Genomic DNA, 22,147 nt, shown 5'->3' with positions numbered 1-22,147 from the left:
GTGCCTACTTTTCCAGAGCAGATATTTCATATTGAAGCCACACTCTTGATATAGCTCTGCTGATGGGATCAAAGGTTTCATCATCATGGAGAGTGCGACCTTCAACTTCTGGCAGCTAATTGCCATCTTTATCTGTACAGGAAAGCTAATCAGTGCACCTTTTAATGCAGATCCATCCGATAATGCAGACAATAAAAAACAGGGACAGAATAAGCTATTTGTCTCTGGCAGTAGATAAAATGGTCCAGTCTCCATGTGTGAATCATGGTAAATCCTATAAGCAAGTATATATTTCCATTCTGTGTGAAGCTGGCATCATTCTCAGCTCGCAACCATCCTCGTTTGCCACAGGGTTTATTATTATCTGCTCGTCAAAGGGGGGAGGAAGAGAGAAAAGGGCATCATGCTAGCGAGTAAATGTCACATTGCGAAAAAGGGTGGTGCAGGAAGCCAGGTATGAAATTGGATGCTGTGTTCTTTAATTTAATCCCCAGAGTAAACAGAAATGCGGCGAGATTGGATCTGCAGTTAGCGTTTTGCGTCAAGACGCTTGTCAATATGCTGCGAGTCACCAGAACATCCCTTCTGCTCCGCACTCAAAGGAGCACAGCACAAATCAGAGAAAAAGGCAGAGGGAGACGTCTTCCTCTGCTGCACTCACTCTTTCCCTGGCACGCTTTCACTTAACTATAATCTTCCTCTCAACCTCCCATTCCGTTTCTACTCTTTTTAACAGTAATCCCTCTCCTCTTTCCTTTGTCATGACCCTCAAGGCTGAAAGCAGCGCTCTCTTTGTTCTTTCCTCTTAAACCAAAGTTGGTTCTGATTTTTCGCACATTTCCCTTTTGTCATTTAAAATACAGCATGTCCTTTAGTGCTTATTAAAAAAAGTTTCTTTTATCTTAGGGGCAATTAGAAAGAGCAAACTGCGCTATTTACGGTACTTTCAGCAATTCTGCCTCCTTGTAAGACTGTGTGGGAGTTCTCACACAGCGACAGTAAAAATTCATGGAAAAGTTAAAATATGCGCATTCATGTTCTCTTTTCCTCAAGAAAAAAATGGTTTCATTTTGATTGGTAAGCGTTTTGTGAACATATTCTTTTTAATGTAATGTAGAAAGATTGCCTTAGAAAACCTAAAAAATATATTTTTCAAAGAGGAATGACTGGGTTGCTGATTGGTTGCATATCAAAGATCATCTGGTAGCTCCACCATGTTTCCAGCTCCCCTTTTGATTTCATTAGATTACTTCTCGTCATGGTGATCATGTCAAATATTAAAGCTCCTGGAGCATTATGGAATTACGGAGAGCAAAGGGATGAGATCAAGGCCAGATTCTATTTTTAGTGTGACTGATGACAACATTTGCTGCGTTCACTTTTATCTCCAGCCTCAGAAATCATCATTAGTTTTGGTCAAATACGACGGAAAGACATGAACTTAATGCCGTAGATTAACAGCTGTCGATACCCGCAAACTAATGGAAAAGGTTGAGTGCTCTTAATAAGGAGAGTAAAACCGTAGAGCTCAATTTGATTCATTAATAATAATAACTTTATTTTTATAGCACCTTCAAAAACAGAGTTTACAAAGTGCTTTGACAGACAGATTCTTCTTTTGAAGAATACACCAAATGTTGTTTTCCCTGTTTACAGAATGCTGATGTTATGGGGAGTCAGTTGAGCTGCTGGGTTCATGCAGGTTTCTTTTTCTATTAATGAATTCTATTTCTATACTCATGCTTAAGCTGAGACGTAAAAATCAACTGGGAACCAATTGGATATTGTCTTTGTTTAGTTTAGTATTTACTACCTCATATTTACATGTAATCATAACTTCAAGGATTACCGGTTATGTTTGGTGCTGATATTGCCAGCTGTTCCCACTGTGACTGACATAAATCACTTCAGAAGGTCAATCCGATGATCTGCAGGATGCCTTGTGTGCTTCTATTGACTTTCAGCCATAATAAATCTCTAAGCAGGAGGTGCTTACTGGTATTAAAGCTGGAATGGTCTTTGTCGAATCACTACTTGGGGGGAAGCAGAAAAAAGATGTGAAAGTAACATTGACATATCATCAACTTTTAAAGTTGATATATGTGGTAAACTAGTTGGCAAACACGTCAAACAGTTATGGATCAATATTATAATTTATTCAAAGTCGTGTTTCTTGCCGCCTGGTGAATATAAGGGTGCTTTTACTCCTAAACTGTTACCATGGTTTCAATGAACTCAGGGTTCGTTTGGGCTGGTGTGAGATCTGTCAAACAAACTATGGTAGGAAACAAACAAACTTCCGGAAAAGGTTTGTCAAAGCAGACTCAGGTGCTCTTAGTTTGTGCTGAGAAACGAAAAAAACAACCGAGCTCAAATAACAGCTATTTGATTTAAGCATGGTTTCAAAATCTGATCTACTAATAATTCCATCTGCTGATGGTCACATCTGTTTGGGTACAGATCTTATGAGTGAAGGCCATGTATATAAGTACGTCGTTGTGGGTATTTCCATGATTAATTACATTACATTACATTACATTACAGTCATTTAGCAGATGCTTTTATCCAAAGCGACTTACAGGAAGTGTATTCAACATAGGTATTCAAGAGAACTACTAGTCACCAGAAGTCATGAGTGCATCTCCTTTCTTAAACAAGCATCTAAGAGCATAAACCAGAGCAAAAGTATAGAAACAAACTAATACGAATACTAGGCAGACAAAAGCTCAACATGGATCTATAAAAACATGTATGGCCATTCAGTGGTTTAAGCCCTAAGAGCAGAGTAGGCTCAATGACACACTTTTCAGCTACAAAAAGCTTTTTTTTGTCAATAGATACTTTTGATCCTGATATTTGCCAAGTGCATGCAGCCGTATCCGTTGTGCAGGGATGTTTTTTTTGCATCTCCTTTCTTAAACAAGCATCTAAAAGCATAAACCAGAGCAAAAGTATAGTGCAGAAGCAAATTACTACGAAAACAATAATTGCAACAAACTAATACGAATACAATAGGTGCTACAAACTACTACGAATAGGATAAGTGCAGTAAACGAATACGAATACATTAATGTGTGTCTGTGTGCCCCCCGATGTTTGCACTCTGCATTTGCTGTTATTCATCATAACATGAGGTCGATTTGCATTCCAATAATACTAATAATGTTTATAACCACTCAAAGAGCATAAATATACACATCCGAAGCATTAAAGTGCTGCATAAACTTCTGTCAGTCACAGTAATTTGATTTCCCAACGTAATTTCCCAACGATGCAGAATGACAATTGCCAAGACTTTCCATTCAATGAGTTAACTGTCTGTATAACTTCATGTTTACTCCCGTTTGTTTGTTTGTAAGTCAGAGTTAACAAGAAGCGGACCAGAATCTGGTGGTTTGAGCAAATACAGTACTAGTAGCCAGCTTTGTAGCATAGATGTATTTTTGTCTTTTTACTGTTTTGGTTTTTGGTTTCAACTTGATATTCCCCTGCTTTGTTTGGTTTTCACATTTTTTGTCCATCCCCTGAGACGTGACCTGTCAGGGAGATCAAGAGAGGTGGGCTTGTGCTATCATGGATCTTTTCATACGGAGACATGAGGTGGAGGTGTCACAGGAAGAGGAAAGGCAGTCCGTGGAGGAAAAGGCAAATAGATTGGAGTAAAAGGAAGAGGTGAAACATATCAAGGCTCCAGGCTGTTGGGGAAAGACTTAACTCCCATGTGTTTGTACAAACGAGAGTGTGGGAAAAGTGATGCAAAGCCATTTTGGGACACTTGTTAATGGTTTGAGACGTGCAAAGCCAAAGCCCCCTCAGTTCAGTGAATTATTTTCAATGTTTGGCTCCCAGAGCTCTCGTGCCCTACTTTTTATGGCAGAGAGCATTAACTAAAAGTGTCAGCAGTGATGGTTCTATATTTTGCCAGCTTATCTCACGAGCACGACTGAATGGAGCTGTCAGCCTTGAATTTAAATGATGATGTTAAACACAGACGGGGCATTGTCCTTAAGGTAATATATGGTGCGTAGAAGTACTGCACACTCACCATTTGCCAAAAGAAGATACTGATCATTAAGTTACTTCAGGCACACTACATACAGATAAGCAAAAATCCAATCTTTTTGGGATGTTTTTTATGTCTTTGTTCTGAATCATTACTACCACTAGTGAGATAATTCCATGTGTGGATGATCTGTCTTGCTTTTAATTGAATTAAACTCTCAGCTTTCCTCCGACTAAAAAAGGCTGTATCAGCAGGATCACCTTGAGAAATGTGCACGACTTTTGTTTGTGTGTTTATTCTACAGCATCTTTGTGCAGCCTTTTTTTTTTTTTTTTTTTTTTTTTAAGCTTACCATTCAGCACCGTATAACTGGAAGCAAATCAGGTTGGACAGATTGTTTATGTTATTAATCTTTTATCACCAGAGCCCCGTAAGCGAGGCTGTTTTCTGTGATCCGAAAAGAAAGGCGATTCAGGAGAGATCTATTGTGAAGGAGGGATGTTTCTGCGGCTCTTGGACCGCCTCTGAGATGCGTTAATCTTTTTCCCCTTTGTTACAAGTCTGGGAGAAAAAGCTGGAGAGAATGGTCCCGCAAGTCAACTCTGTCCACCCATCGAGCGTTCTTGAAACCTTAGACGTATTTTCTGTTCCCTTTTGGCCACAGCAGAGACGTGGGAGGGAGATTTATTGGACTCCTGTGCAAACCTCTTGTAGAGCTCGGCTTCCTGTTCTACAGTCTTTGTGCTCAGCTAAATGTCTGCTGGCTGTAGCTTCATATTTGGCATGCGGACATGAGAGTGGTATCAATCTTCAGTCTTTAACTCTTGGCAAGAAAGTGTTGAAGGATGTCTCCCCAAAAAAAAAAAACGATACCTTTAACCAAACTTCAAATCTGACAAGACTACATGGTGCCAACTTTAGTACTGTAGTTTCCCTATTTCAGCTTGTTTCAAAAGGTGTGATACCCAGCCGTAGGTATACATCGGCAGTTTTGGTCAATCACATGCTTTTAACATTACAATCATCAGAAAAAGGATAAGACGCCGGTGTCATCTCTACTCTTTCAGATCAAGTAAGAGCTCTCAGGCATTTCACACCAATTATGCCCTCTTCAGACTTTTCTTTCCTTCCATCTTTTGACTAGACTAACTCATTTTTTCCATTCTTATTAGAGGTCTCATGTACTCTATCTCTTCCTCCCCCTCGCTATGAAATGAGAAAGCCAAACCAGTCCCACGGCCTTAAATGGAGGATTAAAGAGATGTTCATGCCTCTGTGAACAACGTCATTACCCTCGTGTCTGCATATGTGGGTCAGTAACTGAAGCACACGGCACATTAAAACGCCGAGGCCCAAACCACAGTCCCACAGATGCTGGGGACAAGGCTTGTGATTGTGCTTAAAAAAATAAAAACAATATATAGAGAGAGCATTACATTAGGTGTCACAGATGCCCCTCCCTCACTCCAGATATTTTTTTTAATCAACAATAGATGTCCTATGACTGTAAAGGGGATTGGCCACATGCTGCTATTCACTATTGCTATACAGCTCTTCGCCCCTCTACAACAAATGAAAGCGTAACGCATGGAAAAATGTTTTTTTTTTTTTTTTACGGCATTTATCTTCTGATTATATCATGCTTTCTTTTTCCATTTTTTCTCCCCACACTTTGCCCTCATTTTTCTCTCTCCCCTCCTCATCCCAAGAGGTGCAATTAGAGAGCCTAAGGTCACCTTTTAGGCTTAGAGTTGTCCTGGAATGCAAAATGAGCCACTTCTAGCGACACAGGCTGAACCCATCACCTTTTTCTCACATGGCACGACCCCGGGGACCATTAAAAACCAGTGGCGTTTATTAAAATAAATCCCAAAGGCTCTTCAGATGATGAACAGTGCTGCCAGGTGCTCTTTCATGATGGAGAGGAGGGAAGGGAGGAGAGGGGTTTGAGAAACTTGATTTAGCATGGATCGATGGCCCATATGATGAAGCTCAAGGTATTTATTATTTAGTCGTCTCTTGCTGACGGTACAATTGAAAGGCGAAAATAAATGTTTTATAGAACTAGTGGGTGTCCTTGGAGCCCCTCATCATGAGGAATTTTCACTGTCATACGTCATTATTATTATGATCTTTTACAGCAAACAGAGCAGTGACAGATCTTCTGAAGTTATCTGCTGAGGCAGCACATTTGCAGAGACATTGCTGATCAGAAGGGACTCATAAGGGACTCAGACATGCACACACACACACACACACACACACACACACACACACACACACACACACACACACACACACACACACACACACACACACACACACGCATGCATACAACACACAAGCACATTGCAATTACCTCGCAACGGGACTTGCGCCTGGTCCTCAAGCGGGGCCCGGTGAAGGTTGGAGAGAACAGAGGGAGGGAGTGGCATCCTCCCCTGTCATTAGGGTTGAACGAAGGGTTACGCAAATGGGGGGGGCCATCGCCGCCTGTCACATTTGAGTCACACAGAGAGTGAAGGGTTGACACCATCCACCCACTTTCCATTTCTACTCCATCCATTTTCTAAATCCCGGGGGCTCCATCACGGTGCGGCAAAAAATCATCTGTCTCCATAGCGACCAGAGCAAAGTGACAAATCAGGATCTGGTCCCCACCCACCTCTCTGGAGAGCGCATCCCTCCTATGGATATTGCCTATTTATTCTGGAACCAGTAAGGCCTTGAACTGACTTGCATGACACGTCACATATCATCATAATTGTAAGACGTAAAACGTTTTTTATCGTCATGGTAATATACAGCAGCACCCGAGGGTGGTAAATGATTTATACAAAGTATCATCTCGTTATGAAATACGGGGATTTTCATAGTGGAGCTCAACGGATGGACTGGATTTTCTTTAGATGCCAACGGCTTAACTTTGAGAATAACATATAATCTGATAACAATATAGATTGTTTTTATTTTTTACATAAGCAAAACATCAACAAACATTTTTTGATCACAAAGTAAAGTTGATTATTTAAACAATAAAACATTTATTGCTGCAGTTAACTGCCCTGCCAACATCCACGCCTACAGTAATATATATTTGATAACCTGATATCAGCTTCTAACAAAAACCCAACGATGTATTGATCAGGGTCTACTGCACAGATGAACAATGTGTCCGTTATCCTGTTTATGAATAGTGCAAGATGAGGTGCTCTTTGTAATCTGCTGTTCTTCATAGATGTTCACGTCATCACAAGAAAACACATTAGACATACTGATATCCATATACAGCATCTCATTTTAGCGAATCTCAGACCCCATAGTTTATTCCTCATTTACTTTGTAAACTGTAATGATGCTGCAGATATATTCGCATAGTTCTTAATCAGGAGGATAATATTGTTTTGGAGATATTTGTGGAATCCGCTTCTTAGCTTTGGCCCTCCTCTGAGGCGTTTCCCGGGGCAACAGTTGAATGTAACTTCGTGTATCACCAGCTGAAGATCTTCATAATGCGTTGACGAAACATTTATACAAGACATTTCTACCATAGTAGTATGTACCTTAACAGCATTCTACATTTGGGTGGATAAGTCATGTTTTTTCTTTTCCACTTGGAATGTGAGAGATAGTTATCCTAGCCTACTCACATTAGCCCTGATTCCCTCTTATCATACATGTTAATCTACTCATACTGAGTCATTGGCCACACTACGAGTGTCATGTTTGTCCTGCATTCTAGAAAGAAGGGGGAGCTTTCATGAGTCCAGCTAGTGGTGATGGGAAAATGAACCATAGGTAGGATACAGTCTTAATACATCATATGACAAAAAACTAATTTTGACATCAGTTAGAGAACTTCTGTTCTGCCTTACTCTTGAGTTTCTGCCTCACTCTTAAGCAAAGAAGTAAAAATACTGCGGGAAACATCTACGCTGGAGCGCTAGTGAACATTACGAATTAGGGTTTGCAGGCATACTTTAATATATATTGGGATCGAGAACAACAATTAAAACTATTTTCCCCTGCTTTCAACCACTTTTGCCTGTGATTAGTTGAGCAAGCTCACTTCACATCAGCAGAAGGGAGGAAGTATCTTGCCCTAACATCGGGTCCACACTCGAGCTTTAAAGATGCAGGCAGATGAGGAACTTGACAGCGAGCCTCTGATAAAGCACTCTGCTGTCAGAGCAGGTTTGGTCTCGGTGCATGTAATGTGACCGCCGTGGCTGCACAGCTCTGCATCTGCTGGCATTGAGGCAGCGACAAATACCTGGAGATCACAGCACTCCCAAACTAGGCTCAGTGGTTCACTCCTACAGAAAAGCTAGCAGGCTGAGCTAGTGACAGGGTTATAAAAGCAATGGTTGATGGCTGATCCTGAGGGGTTTCATAAGGACACATTGCCTTTGTAGGATGCAAAGCCAGGAGAATTAAAAGGCTCAGAGAAAGACTTTAGTTGAAATGACAAGGATGTAGAGTGCATGACCTTAACCAAATCATTTTTATCTGGGATCTGCTGTGGGGCTTTCCCTTGCTGATCATGTCATTTGATGTATAAAAAGTTCCTATGTCTTGGGGGTATTGCCACGATCTGCTTCCTCATCCACAAAAAATGAAAACTATCATGACCTGGTGAAGAAAGACAGTTCTCAGCAGAGCACAGGACATGAACGTGACGCCATTTTTCATCATCATTGCCCCCAAAACTTCAGCTCTTCCCTTCTCGGATTAGAACAAGTTCCCCTTGTTTGAGCATCAGCAAGCCTCTGCACTGGGATTAAAGCCAAAAAATGATGAAAGACTGGTTGCAAAATGAATGACGAACCAGCAGGATTATGGGGGATTGTACTCTATTCTGCTGTAACGATTCCATCGCTAGCTGATGAATACAAGGTCGAAGGTCAAATCTTCTATATCCGAATAAAGCCCCAAACCCCTTCATGTTGTTTTTTTCCTGACCGTTTGGATCATGTGTTTTTATATAATCTTTGATCACTGATCTGTCTGCTGGTGACGTACTGCCGGAGTCACTCCGGCGATGACGTCTCTGAAACATGAGACATGCCGTTTTTTTTGGTGTGTAGTAATCAGTGTTTGGCACTTTTAATCACAAGCTTTTCCTGCCAAGCTCTTAAGCTTGTGGCAGTATAAGGGAGCAGATTTAGCTTCATTCACTTATTTTAGGGACTATTAATATACAGTACTTTTTAATTTTTTGTTTTAGCTTTGCCTCATTCAGCCTCTCTGTCTGAATATTTCACTAAGCTGAAAAGTCTAGCAGTAACTACCAAAACCTCCACCCATCTCTCCATCCATCATCTTTGAAACTGTCCACCATGACACATCAGACTTCCTGTCTTCTCAATGACAATGAAATTCCCCTTAGAACCCCGCCGTCTGTCAGGTGTAAAGGAACATTTAGTTTTTGTCTCCATCCTCACTCATCATTCACCAGTAGCTCTTCTGATCTCTTTTATGTTCCCTGCAAAAACAGAGACTTGTGTTTACATTTCTGAACATCCTCCGTCTGGATTCCTACAGATCTCAGACTTTTCGTTGTTTCGCTCTTTCACACATTGGCAACCCACTGAGCAGAAATCGGCTTGTTCCCATGGTGAGCGTTGTACCTTGAAGCATCAGAAACTGGCTCTTGGAGTGTAGCAAAGACTAAACAATGGTGCAGGTTGACCTCTGAAACCTGTAGTGTCTCCCTAGCTCATCCGCATTTTGCAAGCAAACTCCCTCTCTCTCTCTCTTTGTATCTCCCTGCACGCCATCTTGTCCTGCAGAAAAAAATACACCCTCTTGTCTCGTCGCTAGAAATCCACAGGAGATAACTGCCAGGTGAGACTCAGGTTCTCTGTGGAGACTCTTGACTCAGACTGGTGAGGAGGACGGCGGTGGCTGAATGCATAAGTAACATAGTATGAAATGAATTCCTATTGTTGGTGTATCGGGCTGCGAGGGTTGGAAGAACTTTCACACTGAGCTCCACAGTCTGGGGGGGGGGTTATGTGAAAGCTGCTAAAAGCCCTCTGGCATCCTGGAAACAGAAGAGGGGTGGCAAAGAAATAAACAGAGGAACGGGACGAAGAACTGAAGCGGGAATTGATTCTGAGTAATGCGGACAAGTGTTTCAAATTGCCTAACTCGCATCCCTCCAGGAAATATTGTTCGAAAGTTTGCCTTCACGCCGTAATCGAGTGTGAAATTGCAGGTGAGCGTGCAGCGGTGCCTCTCGGTGTACGGACGAAAGGTCTCTAAATGGGCTATCTGCAGTTGATTAGAAAAGTACCATGTTCTTTTTTTCTTAATTAAATCTTTTTTTTTTCAATAAGCCAGCAGGTGCATTCTAACACAAGTGCCAGAAGCTACAGTTATTTCTGTACCGCCTATTAGAAAACCTGATGGAGTTGTTCTGTCCTCCAGACCAGTGGTTTAAAGACATGAACCAGTCGTACAGAAGATCACATGCATATAGATTAACTGTAGATACACACTCGCATACACACACACAGCCTCCTAACTGCATGTTCTTATCTACCCTGCACTAAATGATGCGCAGCGGCTGCTGGACGTTTTAATTTCTCCAGCAGACGTTTGCTCTTAGTCAACAGGTTATTACAGCTCTCCTAAATTGGTTGGGCTGCACGTTTTTCTGTGTGCAACTAGTGAGCTATAAAAAGCCCCATTCAGATGAGCTAAAGATTGGTGGACAGCAGAGGAAGCACTGCTGCGTTTTTATCCAACGAAGAACTCGGAGATTAAGCTTGCAAAGTGGATTTCTATCAAGGTGTGACCTTGAAAAATATATTCACTCTTCACTCTGCTAACCCCTCCTACAAACTAAAGCTGTATATATGACTGGGAATGTTTGCTCTCAATTTGTTTACTTTCTGGATTTAAGTTGGATGACCTCACGTCGGGTGGAATTGCCGCTGCAGCGCCGCGGCTGAGTGTCTTTATCAACTGCCTAATCAGAGCCTCTAGCTTTAGCTGTCATCTCCAGTCAGGTTTTTTGGGGGTTGACAGAGCATCGGATGTATGATCCCCCCCTTCTCCTACCGTGCTGCGTGTTTGTTGATCAATGCCAGAGAGGCTTTTGGGAGAGAGAGGAGGCAAAGGGGTTCGATAACACTGCGTGCGGTGTGTAATCTCATCTGAGAGGCTGTCATATCAGACAGGGCTGCTGCACTGACACGCCACGCTCTCCCAGAGTGGCAAATTAGATTGCTGCAATTAGATTGACGTGTATGTGTGTGTGTGTGTGTGTGTGTGCCGCTCGAAAGGCTGGAGCCGCTCTAATCATGTCTGGACAGTGTGCATTTTGCATGTGTTTGTGATTGGATTAATGTGTGCCAAGGTGTGCTGATTGGCTCTTAAGTCTTCGACACTTGGATAGTTTATTGATATCGTCCATAAAAGCAAGTCATTTCACGTTCAAACCGTCAATATGTGAGGCGGTCTGTTCCATTAAAGTTCTTTTGAACTCTTTCACCTTAACTAGGCTTTACCTCACAATGCAAAATAAGACAAATGTGATTTTAAGGCACATTTTCCTACATGCTTGCTCAAGTAAACTCAGTCCCGCCCCTTTCTTCTACTGCAGGTGATCATCATCATCTATGTAACTATAATAGACCTGAAAATAACTATGCAAAATATGATATCAATCATAACTCACAAGTTAAATGAAAAAAATAATTCTATTGTACATCTAAAACAAAAATGAACAACAAGCAATGCTTTGCCAATTGAATTTGTTTTTTCGTTTGAAGGCTTGTTTGAAAAAGTAGATTATGACAGAAATGAACATCAGCTCTCCTTAAAGAGATTAGAGATTGATACCGTTCCCCTTTGACGAGCATTCATCGGCTGCCTTGTGCAACATGCAGAGAAAACACTGATGGGCTCTGAAATGAAAGGATTCCGGCCGTCCGTGATTCCAGCCAAAGCCTCTGGCTCAGTCTGCTCCTCCTCTGAAGGCCTCATAATGGAACAAATTTATTTTGACTCCGGCTCTTATGTGCCTTGATCTATCAATTCTCTGTCCCTTCCTTTGTATTGCCAAGCAAGTGCTATCAGACCGGAAGGCACAAAGCACCATTAGATGCAAATCTTTCTTTGCGGGGCAGTTTGACTGTGCGATTACCATAATGGTGAAAACGGAGAGACAGAGGGAGGATAGAGATCGGTGTGGGTGGGGGGGGGAGTCTGTGGGGTGAGACGGGATGCAATCAGGAATGGTTGCCTCTAATTTTATCCATGTGGTGCTTTACTGATGGTAGGCAGTGTAGTAGTGGGATTTATATGCACAGTACTGGTAGCCATGGCAGCAAGGCAGCCATACAGATGAATCCACAGAACAAGGAAGGATTCCACTCTGTAGACAAAAGTGTTGAACAAAATGTTCTTTTTCAAACCAAAGTCAGCAGCAGAATTGTTAATATTCAACATCTGTCTTAACTGAGGCATCAGGCAATAAAAAAAACAAATATTATGATCATACTAGATGGTTGAAAGCCCCAGAAAATGTAATAAATTGTCCATGTGCTAAGTCTTTTTTTCTCAAGTTTTAACCTCAGCTTTTTGAGCCAACAAGTCCTCAGAATTTCTTTTTTAAATAATCTATGACAAGAGATTTGATTAATTGATTATAATTTGCAGTAATAGAAGACAGAAAGGATTAACGGATTCTTGAGTAAAGTTCATAGTGATTATAATATATGGAAACTTTCATTTTTACATATAATTTCTCACAAGAACAGTACAAGTAAAGCAATTTGCCAATCATTGGTCCAGCAGCCTGTATCGAGCATGTTTTCTTCCCCTTTACCTCCCCTCTTCATCTTCCTTTGCTCTGGTCTGGACAGGCGTGCTCCATCAATGTCTCACACACTACACAGACATGCATACTCCTTGAAGCGGGGTCAGCTTTCCTCAGCCTTATGATTTAAACAATGCCTCTCAGTAAATAGACCTCCTCCAAACAGCTCTTTTACCCGTCAGCTGCTCTTCCAGGCTCTCATCAGATACACGTCTTGCTCTTGCTGGTATTACTTGAGCTAATATATATTTATCCTCGAAAGGTTGATTGGAGAGCGTGTGATGCGTTGCAATTTGTCCAGCGTAAAGAGAACAAATTGTGCAGTCTTGTCTAATGATCCCCATGTATGCAGCCTTGTTCTGTGAAGTAACTGTTGGAGCAGTCTTTGCATTGATAATCAGTGGGATTAGTTTCCTCCCTCTTACATCTTTGTAGCAAGGATAGGATCTGGAAGTTAAGATCTTATATTTGGAGCTGCAGAAGAAGAAGGTGCCCGTTCCTCCCGATAGAGCCACTGTCAGTTTCTGCTGGTTTATCTTTGGATTGTAGCCAAACTGTTTGGGCCCAATTTGTTGGGATGCCTCCAAACAATCAGAGGTCCAGCAGCCTGTATCTGGTATGTTTTTTTCTGAGCCATTACTTCGATCTGAAGTTTAAAACAACGCATTAAGACTGTAAGAAATGTGCTAAAGGAATTTAGTTTCTTTTAATTTTCAAAAATATGTCCAAGAGATTTGAATAAACCTGTTATATGTTGAAAATATAGTCGTTGAAGTGCCATTAAAGGGTATAATCACAAAAACTTTTCAACCAAATCTTTTCACCCGCATATCACCAAACTAGCTCTGATGTGCCGTAATCAGTTGTGCCAACAATCAACGTAACTACAAGCACCGCTTCATTAAAGTGAAATTTGTATAACCAAAATTCCACTTCTACAATTTTCAGGTGTTTCCGATTTCTTTTAAACTATGCTGTTAAATGATTTGATTTTAAGCACAAGAAATCCTGGATTTGAAATATATATTTATATCTATATTTAAAGCTAGCAAGTAATGCCGGATAGTTTTAAACTCTAGTGTAGAGGTCAGACAACATTCTTTTTTATCATAAAGTCTTTATCATCAACACCAAATTAACATTACTGTTTTGTTAGTTTCTACATTCACGTAGGTTATCTTCATCTGTCCGAGTGGCAGATTTTCCCCTGAATTAAACAACTAAATATGTTGTTTATAAATTCCCTCCAGAACGACATAAAGAAGTGTTTTCTGACCTGATGCCCCTATCGCCATGACGACATAAGAACAAAAACTGTTGAGAGTAAATCTGATAAATGTATGATGTGAAACACGACTTGGTTAGTTTTAGGTAATGACTGTGGTCTGGGTCCTTAATTACTCTAAAGTCAGTGGTCGTTATGGTTACAATAATACCTGCTTGATTAACAATAGTGAGCTGTTGTGTTCATGGTTACAAGAAGCCAACCTTCTGAGTTAGAGAGAGAGTACATCCAGTCGATCCTCCCTCCGCACCGGTTATTGATCATTCTTGATTTATCTTGCTCCTCAAGGAGACTAAAGCACACAGTTGGCTCTCAAAGCCCTTTTTTTCAGAAAAGGTCCATCTTGATTGATAGCCATGACATTTCTCACTCACTGTTTCACCCTACCTTTTTGTCATGTTCTGCCCGCCTAATCCCGTCTAATCCCGCTCCCCTCTAAACTCACTTTCTTCTCTCCCACCGTTCTCTCGCTCTCCATCAAAAGCCCACTCACCTACAGGGTCATCTGCTTAGTGCACTTTACCTGCGCGGATCACCTCGTGCCTCGAATGGACAAACAGCTCTGCATCGTTAACATCACACAGACACCAGCAGCTCACTAACCCTGTCTCTCTGGTGCCAGATAGCATTAGCGCTAACAAGATGCTCATTGCCTTGGCGATTGATAATTGGATACCGGCAACCTGCTAGTAACAAGGCAGTGTAATTAATGTGCAAACCAGCGTCTGCATTAAGTATATTCACTTTGTTGACGTGAACAGGGTGACTTATGACCACATGTTTGATATTTTATTATTTTGGCTATTTGTGTCATAAATCACAAGCTCGAATGAGAAATACCTAAACACAGCTCTGTATTATCTCCTGTTTTCCCGATGGGTTTATTAAAACACTCCATCTCTGAAATCTTATTACTCTTATCTGGTTTACTCTATTGCATCTTTAATGTGCCTAGTCAATAGAATTTACAATGAACATCGGATGGCATTCCAGGAGTATCAGGAATATATTTATATATGCATGCAAATCGCACAGTTTATTCTGGTTAAATGAAAATTAGAGCAGAAATGTTGCCTCTGAACTTCCCCTGAGGAATAATATAAAGGAGTGGTTTACTCTAATGCATATATCAGTAGTGGGAGAGCTTGTGTGTACGTTTGGAGAAAAAGAAAGGGAAGAGAAAGCGAGGGCATTAATATCACAACACACAAACGGGCTGCAGAGAGTGATTGATCAAACGGATTCTCTCCGTCTAATGTAAACCCCCTGACCGACAATGACCGGCCTGTGACAGCCATGATGAATGAACATCCACCAGCCAATGTCTCACTAATGGCTTTCTATGTACTCTGCGTGCCTACACACACACACACACACACACACACACACACACACACACACACACACACACACACACACACACACACACACACACCCATATCAGTCAATCTTGTGCACACTTCTCCCATGCACGTGTGCACACTTGATTTCCACTTTCTAATACGGATACTCACAGGACATGCATGACATGCACACTTTGAGCAGCGAGGATGTAATTAAATTAACTGAATGGACCAAGCTCATGTTTGACCGCGCTCAAGTATTATGCTAATATCGGCTAATTATAGTTTTCTGGTCTTACCTGACCCCAAAATTCAAGTTCTTATTCTACTTCAGTGGTGCAATTGTCAAAATTAATCGACATGCTTTGCCTAGTTGGTAATCCAGCCTTGTTCTGTGGATGATTTGTCATTGTTTATTAGCCGATACTTTTACTTTTTATGTCCTGCATCTTTCACAAGTAGCTTCAAAAGGGTGTGAGCCGTGTAAAAGTTTATCAAAACCCAAGATTATACTTGATTTGTTGCATGGTTCTTGCAACAAAACATGCGTTTTCCCATTCATTCTTGTTGGTCAACTCATTATCTGATGCATCCTCAGACTTAAAATGATTATAAAAAAGGAAAAATATCAGATTGTGTTTGTTGTTTTTAAAACTCTGAGCCTTAGTAGGCATTTAATATTCCACTAAATGCATTATGAACAATATTAGAATGCATAAGGAGACCCTAAAGCACGTTGTATGGGCACATTTATCAATCTTCCTAAATACAAACCTATCGCCCCTGTCTATAGAGCATCCCTCAAGGCTCCTTTATTTGTAGAAAAAGGGCTACAGAAATAAATAGGGTCTTAGACCATGGAGGCTGAAGGAGAACACCATGATGGATTGATCCGCTCCGTCTGTCCTCAGAGTCAATCAATCATCTTAGCTTTGGTGCTTTTTTTTTTTTCTCAACAGGAATTTTCCACACTCTGCTTCTTTCCCCCGCAGCTACAGAGAGCTCAGCTACCTCTGGGGGTTGGCTAACCAGAGTGCATTAGATATATGAATACACCCTCCTTCTCAGTTGTCACCATCACTGTTTGTCATCGAGAAGAGATAAGGCTGCTCAGAAAGCAATCTAAAAAAAAAAAAAAAAAATCCTCACCCACATAATAGAGTCAGAAGTTTGAGTTCCTTACTTCTTCTGTAATATTTCCAGAAGCAGGAAGTCTTTCTGATTTGTTACATCTGATCAAACCAAAATACATCTGACATTGAATACAGTAAGTACTAAGACAATGGCTAACAGCCTCAGCAGATGGTCCTCTCGAGTTACTGGATGAGGACTACATGTGTCTTGCCTCAGGCTAGCACTGCCCTCTCGCTGACAATATGAGGTGAACTGCCAGCAGGAAAACTACAGCAGATGAGCTTTTCAAAGGGTGTGGATTGCTCGGGAAATGTAGTTGTCAAATCCATGACATGGCAACCGTGTCAGGATCACAATCTTGGTATTGGATACTGTAACAGAACAAGAAAAACACTTAATGAGAAGAGATTAGTTTCCAGTCATGTAATGTGGCTTTACGAGTGATTTGCAAGGCGCAGAAAGCTTCAGTGGGGGTTTTTTTCTGCCTCTTGGACTATAAATAGTAACGGATTTATGGCTGAAGCATATGGCACGGATCATCCGGTCAAGCCAAGTCATTGATCCTTGTCCTGCTTGCCCTTCAGCATCCGGGCTGACCTCATCGGCTAATCCACGAAGGTTTGAAGATGAGGTGAAAGGTCGGGGGTGTTGAGAGTTTGGATCTATATGAACAGCATGTTGTTCATGAAAACTGGCTGAAACAAACCGTTTGACATTTAAGGAGTTTGTTCAAAGTTGTTCAGATCACTTCAGCTTTGCATTTTATGATAAAGGTAACAGTCTAGTACCAAACAATTAGCGAATCAATTGATTAGTTACCAGACAGACAAAAGTCTTCAACAACAGCTCATTATTTTCCATTTATTGGTTTCACGGCATGAAAACAGCAGGAAAGACCAAATCATTTATTGATTGAATTAAGTTAAAAAAAAAAAGCTTAAACTTTCTTTCATACGGACATTTTTTCGGCTAAACAATTAACTGATTGAACTAAACTAAAAGTAATTATCAGTTGCAGCCCTGCATCATTATTATGCAACAAATCAGAAGCCGGAAAAAATTGCCAAGAGTTGTGTCGCCCGGAGGTATGGTAACCATTGAGCCTCCTGATGAAAGACTTTGAAGTGCCAGGTTGCTGTGTGGTTGCGTCAGATCAATCCAGCCATCTACTGTTAGCTACGTTATTCTCAGGGATGAACACGAAGATCTTTTCATCACTCCTCTTATAATCAGGTCAGCCTCCACTTGTTTTTTTCTAGTGATCTTCTACGCGAGAGCCCCTGAGCGGTGAGTTTCACAGTCTATTTAGTCCCATTGTCTTGTTATTAAACTTCCAAAGCACAATTTGCCCTTTAACTCTTTCACAGTAATTCATTAAGGATAATGTTTATTTTTCCTTTGTGCCTGGCTGTCTCTGGGAGGCTCATTATTTGGTCATATGAGAATGAAAATAGAACCACACAATCTCTCATAAGGCCATCAGCATGGATAACCCCCCTTAGTGTTTTCTAATTTAGTTTGTGAATAGAAATTATTTGCTGCAAATGGGATTCATAAAGACAGACATTCAGAGTAACTATACGCACACGCAGGTTTTACACACCATGAGTGTAATCCAGGAGCAGCTGTTAAATGTTTTGCTATATTCAATGTGTATCAGTTCTTTTATCCCCTCTGGTGATTGATTCCTAAACGACTTGAATTTCATGTTACAGTACAGCGAATGATTCTTTGTAGCTGATGCTTTTCATCTGGGCCACACAAAGCCGTTTTAGTATTATCGTTCAACATCACTGCAGCAATTACAGAAGCTTAGCGTTTGAGATACTTGAATGCTTTGCTTTCTTTTTTTTTTATCACGGATGCTGTCAAGTTGTTGTCGCTAATCGAACACATAAAGGTTTTGGGGTTAAATCTTTGTACTTTATCTACCTTCTAAAAAACTTATGTAACAGTCAAGTAACTGTACTTCATTCCCTTTTACAAGTGTTATAGAAACTCTTCTTAATTTTACACATTTACATTTACATTTACATTATGTTTTTAGAAAGGGAACACCATCTGGACGTGTTCATTCACCATCTCATGGATTAGTGATTAAAGTCCTGTAGCTTAGCATCACTGTGATGCACTGTTACAATAAATACAGCAAAACACAACATGCTGTTAGCACTTTATCAGTTTGCAACTTTAATAGAAGAACCTAAAGTTATGTAAAGACCAAGCAGACACAAGTACAGGTGGAGAGAGAAAAGTGTTGTTAATGAACCAGGTAGAAAAAGTAGGTTGTACACAGATGAGTTTCCTTGTGTTATAACATGCAATCGTCGCTGCGTCTTCTCAAAAGTGTCTTTTACTTCTTTTCACCTTGCCAACCCCTAAATAGGTACACTACCGCCAGCATTAAGCATGCATAAGTATCTTATAAATACTAAATAAATGGTTTATAACACACTATAATGTAGCTGTAAACAACAACACAATTGTTATCACTAATCTATCAACAACTATAGGACATATGCCAACCAGGTTATCAAATATTGTTATGTAATTACATCAATTATGCTGTCAGTGATATAAAACATTTTCAAAAAGTGTGGTGTTAATTAATGTTTTTACAGGTGAAATGTCCAATGTGCCTACATATGACTTTATGTAGGAAATCATTTATGTAAATTAAAAGGTGACTGATGTAGTTTCAGACTTCCTTTAAAGTTAAAACATTTCTCCTGAGCCAAACATCTCTTAAACCATTTACACCTATCTTTAAATGTGTTTTGGAAGCAATTGGATAGTGCTCAACCACAAAATGTACTGAGGCTGAATGTGTGGTTAGCGACGCATTGCGACCATACTGAACACAAATGTAAATGCAATTGCGTTTAATCCACATATAACAACTATGTAGGCAGAGATACATCTACCTAAGCCTGTCAGAGAACACGTTTTTGGGCTACAGAGCTTCATTCTCATCAGCTTAAACAGCGAATACTTAAAGCTGGGGGTCGAGACCTCAAACCTTCAGCGTACTTGCCGCTCTGAGCTCCTCGAGACAAGGGGGATCTGTTTTCTCTCAGCATCCCCTCTACTCATTCCTTTGTGTGTGTGAGGGTAGACCAACCTCTTCCCCTAAACGGCGGCGTTTTGAGGCTGTTGTCTCCGTGCAAGGCTGCGAGCCCTTGAGTAATGCAGCCCTCTCAGACCGAGTGATCTCAATGTGGACACTAAAGACACTTATTAATACAAGGTGTTAATGTAATCAGGTTAATCATATCTAGATACAATATGGATACGGCACTAACACAGATTTCTTGTGCGTTTTGCAGGTGGCCTGAGAGGAGCCTCCATCATTGACTCACTGGACACACTGTATATTATGGGACTGATGGAAGAATATAACGATGCCAAGGAGTGGGTGCAGACCAGCCTGGACCTAAACTCGGTAAGAAACCCATTCTCCTCGTCTGGTTGGACATATTTGGGATTGTTATCATCTACTTTTACCTCACTTTCAACGTCTCAGTCAGCCAGTTAGTAACCACTACATTAAGATAACAACGTTTTTCAGCAGTGGCATTGCATGCTGGATTGATTTGTAAGCCCTGCTATTGTGCGCTAACACCGACATTGTGTCCACTCCACTAAGTTTGACAGTTTTCCAAAAGGTCCGGGACATTCCAGCAGGAAATCAAAAGATCCCTGTGTGGCCACTGGACACGCCGAGTTACCGGCTGATGGGATTCTCTGCCTGTTTGAAAGGCCTTTGTGGGGGCAGAAAATGTGATAAATAAAAGAGAGAGTAGAGGGGTGGGGTCGAATGGATGTTCTTTTTGATAGAAAATATTGGGGGAGAGAAGAGGCTAAAAGAGGCCATGGCTCTTTCATTGAGCGAGTCTGGAACAGCTGAGGGTTGCCAGTCGTGATATCATTTTGGGACTGGAGGCTGAATAGAGTGCCAGCCAGTAAAGGTTTCTGTGTGGTCAAGTGCCAGTTTGTCACTGGTTTGGCAAATAAAGAGAGGCCATTCCTGGGCCTCACGCTCACGTTTTCCACCAGTTAGAATAAAATGTGGTTTACGTAATTGCGTGCAATTACACAAAGCTCACAAATTTGACTATGTCATTATGACTGTCAACGTCGCACTGGAGACACAAGGCAATAATTACACCAATCCCCTGCCTGTTATGACAAGGTGTCAGATGCTTCCACTTTTGAAAAAGATTTGTTTACTGACAAAAAATTGCCTCAATTAGAATTTAAAAGCACTTATTTACTTTGGGTTTATTGTTAAGGAAAACGGCTCTGAATGTAGTTAGCATGTGTGGCATTGTGCACTTGATGCCCCCCGGTACATCTGAACAGCACGCCATTGTGTGGGAATAGATATTATCAAGCCAACAATTGCGCACGCTTATTTATTCCGCTGGGCCCCAGTATATAATCAGAGCAAAAGCACACTAACAGTGTGGCTATAATGTGCTTTTATCTCTCGTGGAGCTCTGCAACATCTTGATCAGCGCCAGTTTTGAGGCCATAACGGATCCACAGTGAGGGTTAATTTCACACACACATCAAAGGAAACCCTTTAGCTTCTACATTTCCTCGCTCATGGCATGAAAGCACGCCCACGCCCATAAATGCATATGCATGTAGAGAGGCATGACAATCACACACAGCCACACAGGTTTGCTGTCTCCCTATGGCCGCTCCATCCCTGTTAATGCAGATGACAGTTATCAGTGAGAGGAGCTGTACCCGCTGATAAACAGCCACACTGTCACCAATCATAAAGACAACAAACACAAATTTACACCTCACACTGCACTCTGTCACGGGTGTGATCTGCCACAATCAGTCAACCTCACAGCCTCACGCCTTCAGCGGTGGTCTCCGGGGGTCACATCCGCCAGGCTGCTGCTCCATCTCCTCCGGGGACAAGTAGACATGACTTATTAGTGGTACATTTTGGTTAATTCTTCAAATAAGATGACATTTTAAGGGTAAATAATTTGCATGGTGGCTGTTTTCTGTCTTGAAATAAGTGATTAGATGTCAGATTGTCCTAAAAATCAAATTATGACATTTCTGAGCATTAGCAAAGGCTTCTCTGAAAATACATCAGCCAGTCTTATAGTAATTAAAGCATATTTATTCACATTTATGAATTTGATATGGCAGTTTTTTGGCCAACATGGTGAATGAAGTTGAGATTGATCTATGTAAAATTGGGAGAGACGGAGAGATGTCAGGCTTTTGTTATACACACACTCGTTGTACTCTTGAAGAATATTTGTGTCACAGGATATCATCATTTTGATCCGGAACTATCTCGTACAATTTGGACATCTACACGCCTGCCTCAGAAAAAACAAACATTACTCACTGGCTCAATATTCACACTGTCAGATGCACTTGGTTCACCAAGCTTGCCAAGAGCCTTAGGATATTTTCTGATGTCCTAATTTTATAGCAATACCACAGTATAAGAGCAGCTGCTAGGAAAATGTAGCACTTGTAGTCAATGGTATTCTTATTTATAAACCCACATTGAT

At 41.0% G+C, this 22,147-nt stretch overlaps 1 protein-coding gene across 1 annotated transcript in view; it reads left to right on the top strand.

Annotated features, from left to right (window-relative positions):
• Nucleotides 1-22,147, top strand: part of LOC129109628 (mannosyl-oligosaccharide 1,2-alpha-mannosidase IA) — a 173,071-nt gene that overhangs the window by 80,360 nt on the left and 70,564 nt on the right. Inside the window, 1 exon segment of the mRNA XM_054621734.1 lies at nucleotides 19,922-20,037. Within this exon segment, the coding sequence (XP_054477709.1) occupies nucleotides 19,922-20,037 (116 nt within the window).

Source organism: Anoplopoma fimbria, chromosome 20 (genome assembly GCF_027596085.1).
Source record: "Anoplopoma fimbria isolate UVic2021 breed Golden Eagle Sablefish chromosome 20, Afim_UVic_2022, whole genome shotgun sequence".
Taxonomy (NCBI): Eukaryota; Metazoa; Chordata; class Actinopteri; order Perciformes; family Anoplopomatidae; genus Anoplopoma; species Anoplopoma fimbria.
This window is presented reverse-complemented; position numbering and strand designations above follow the sequence as displayed.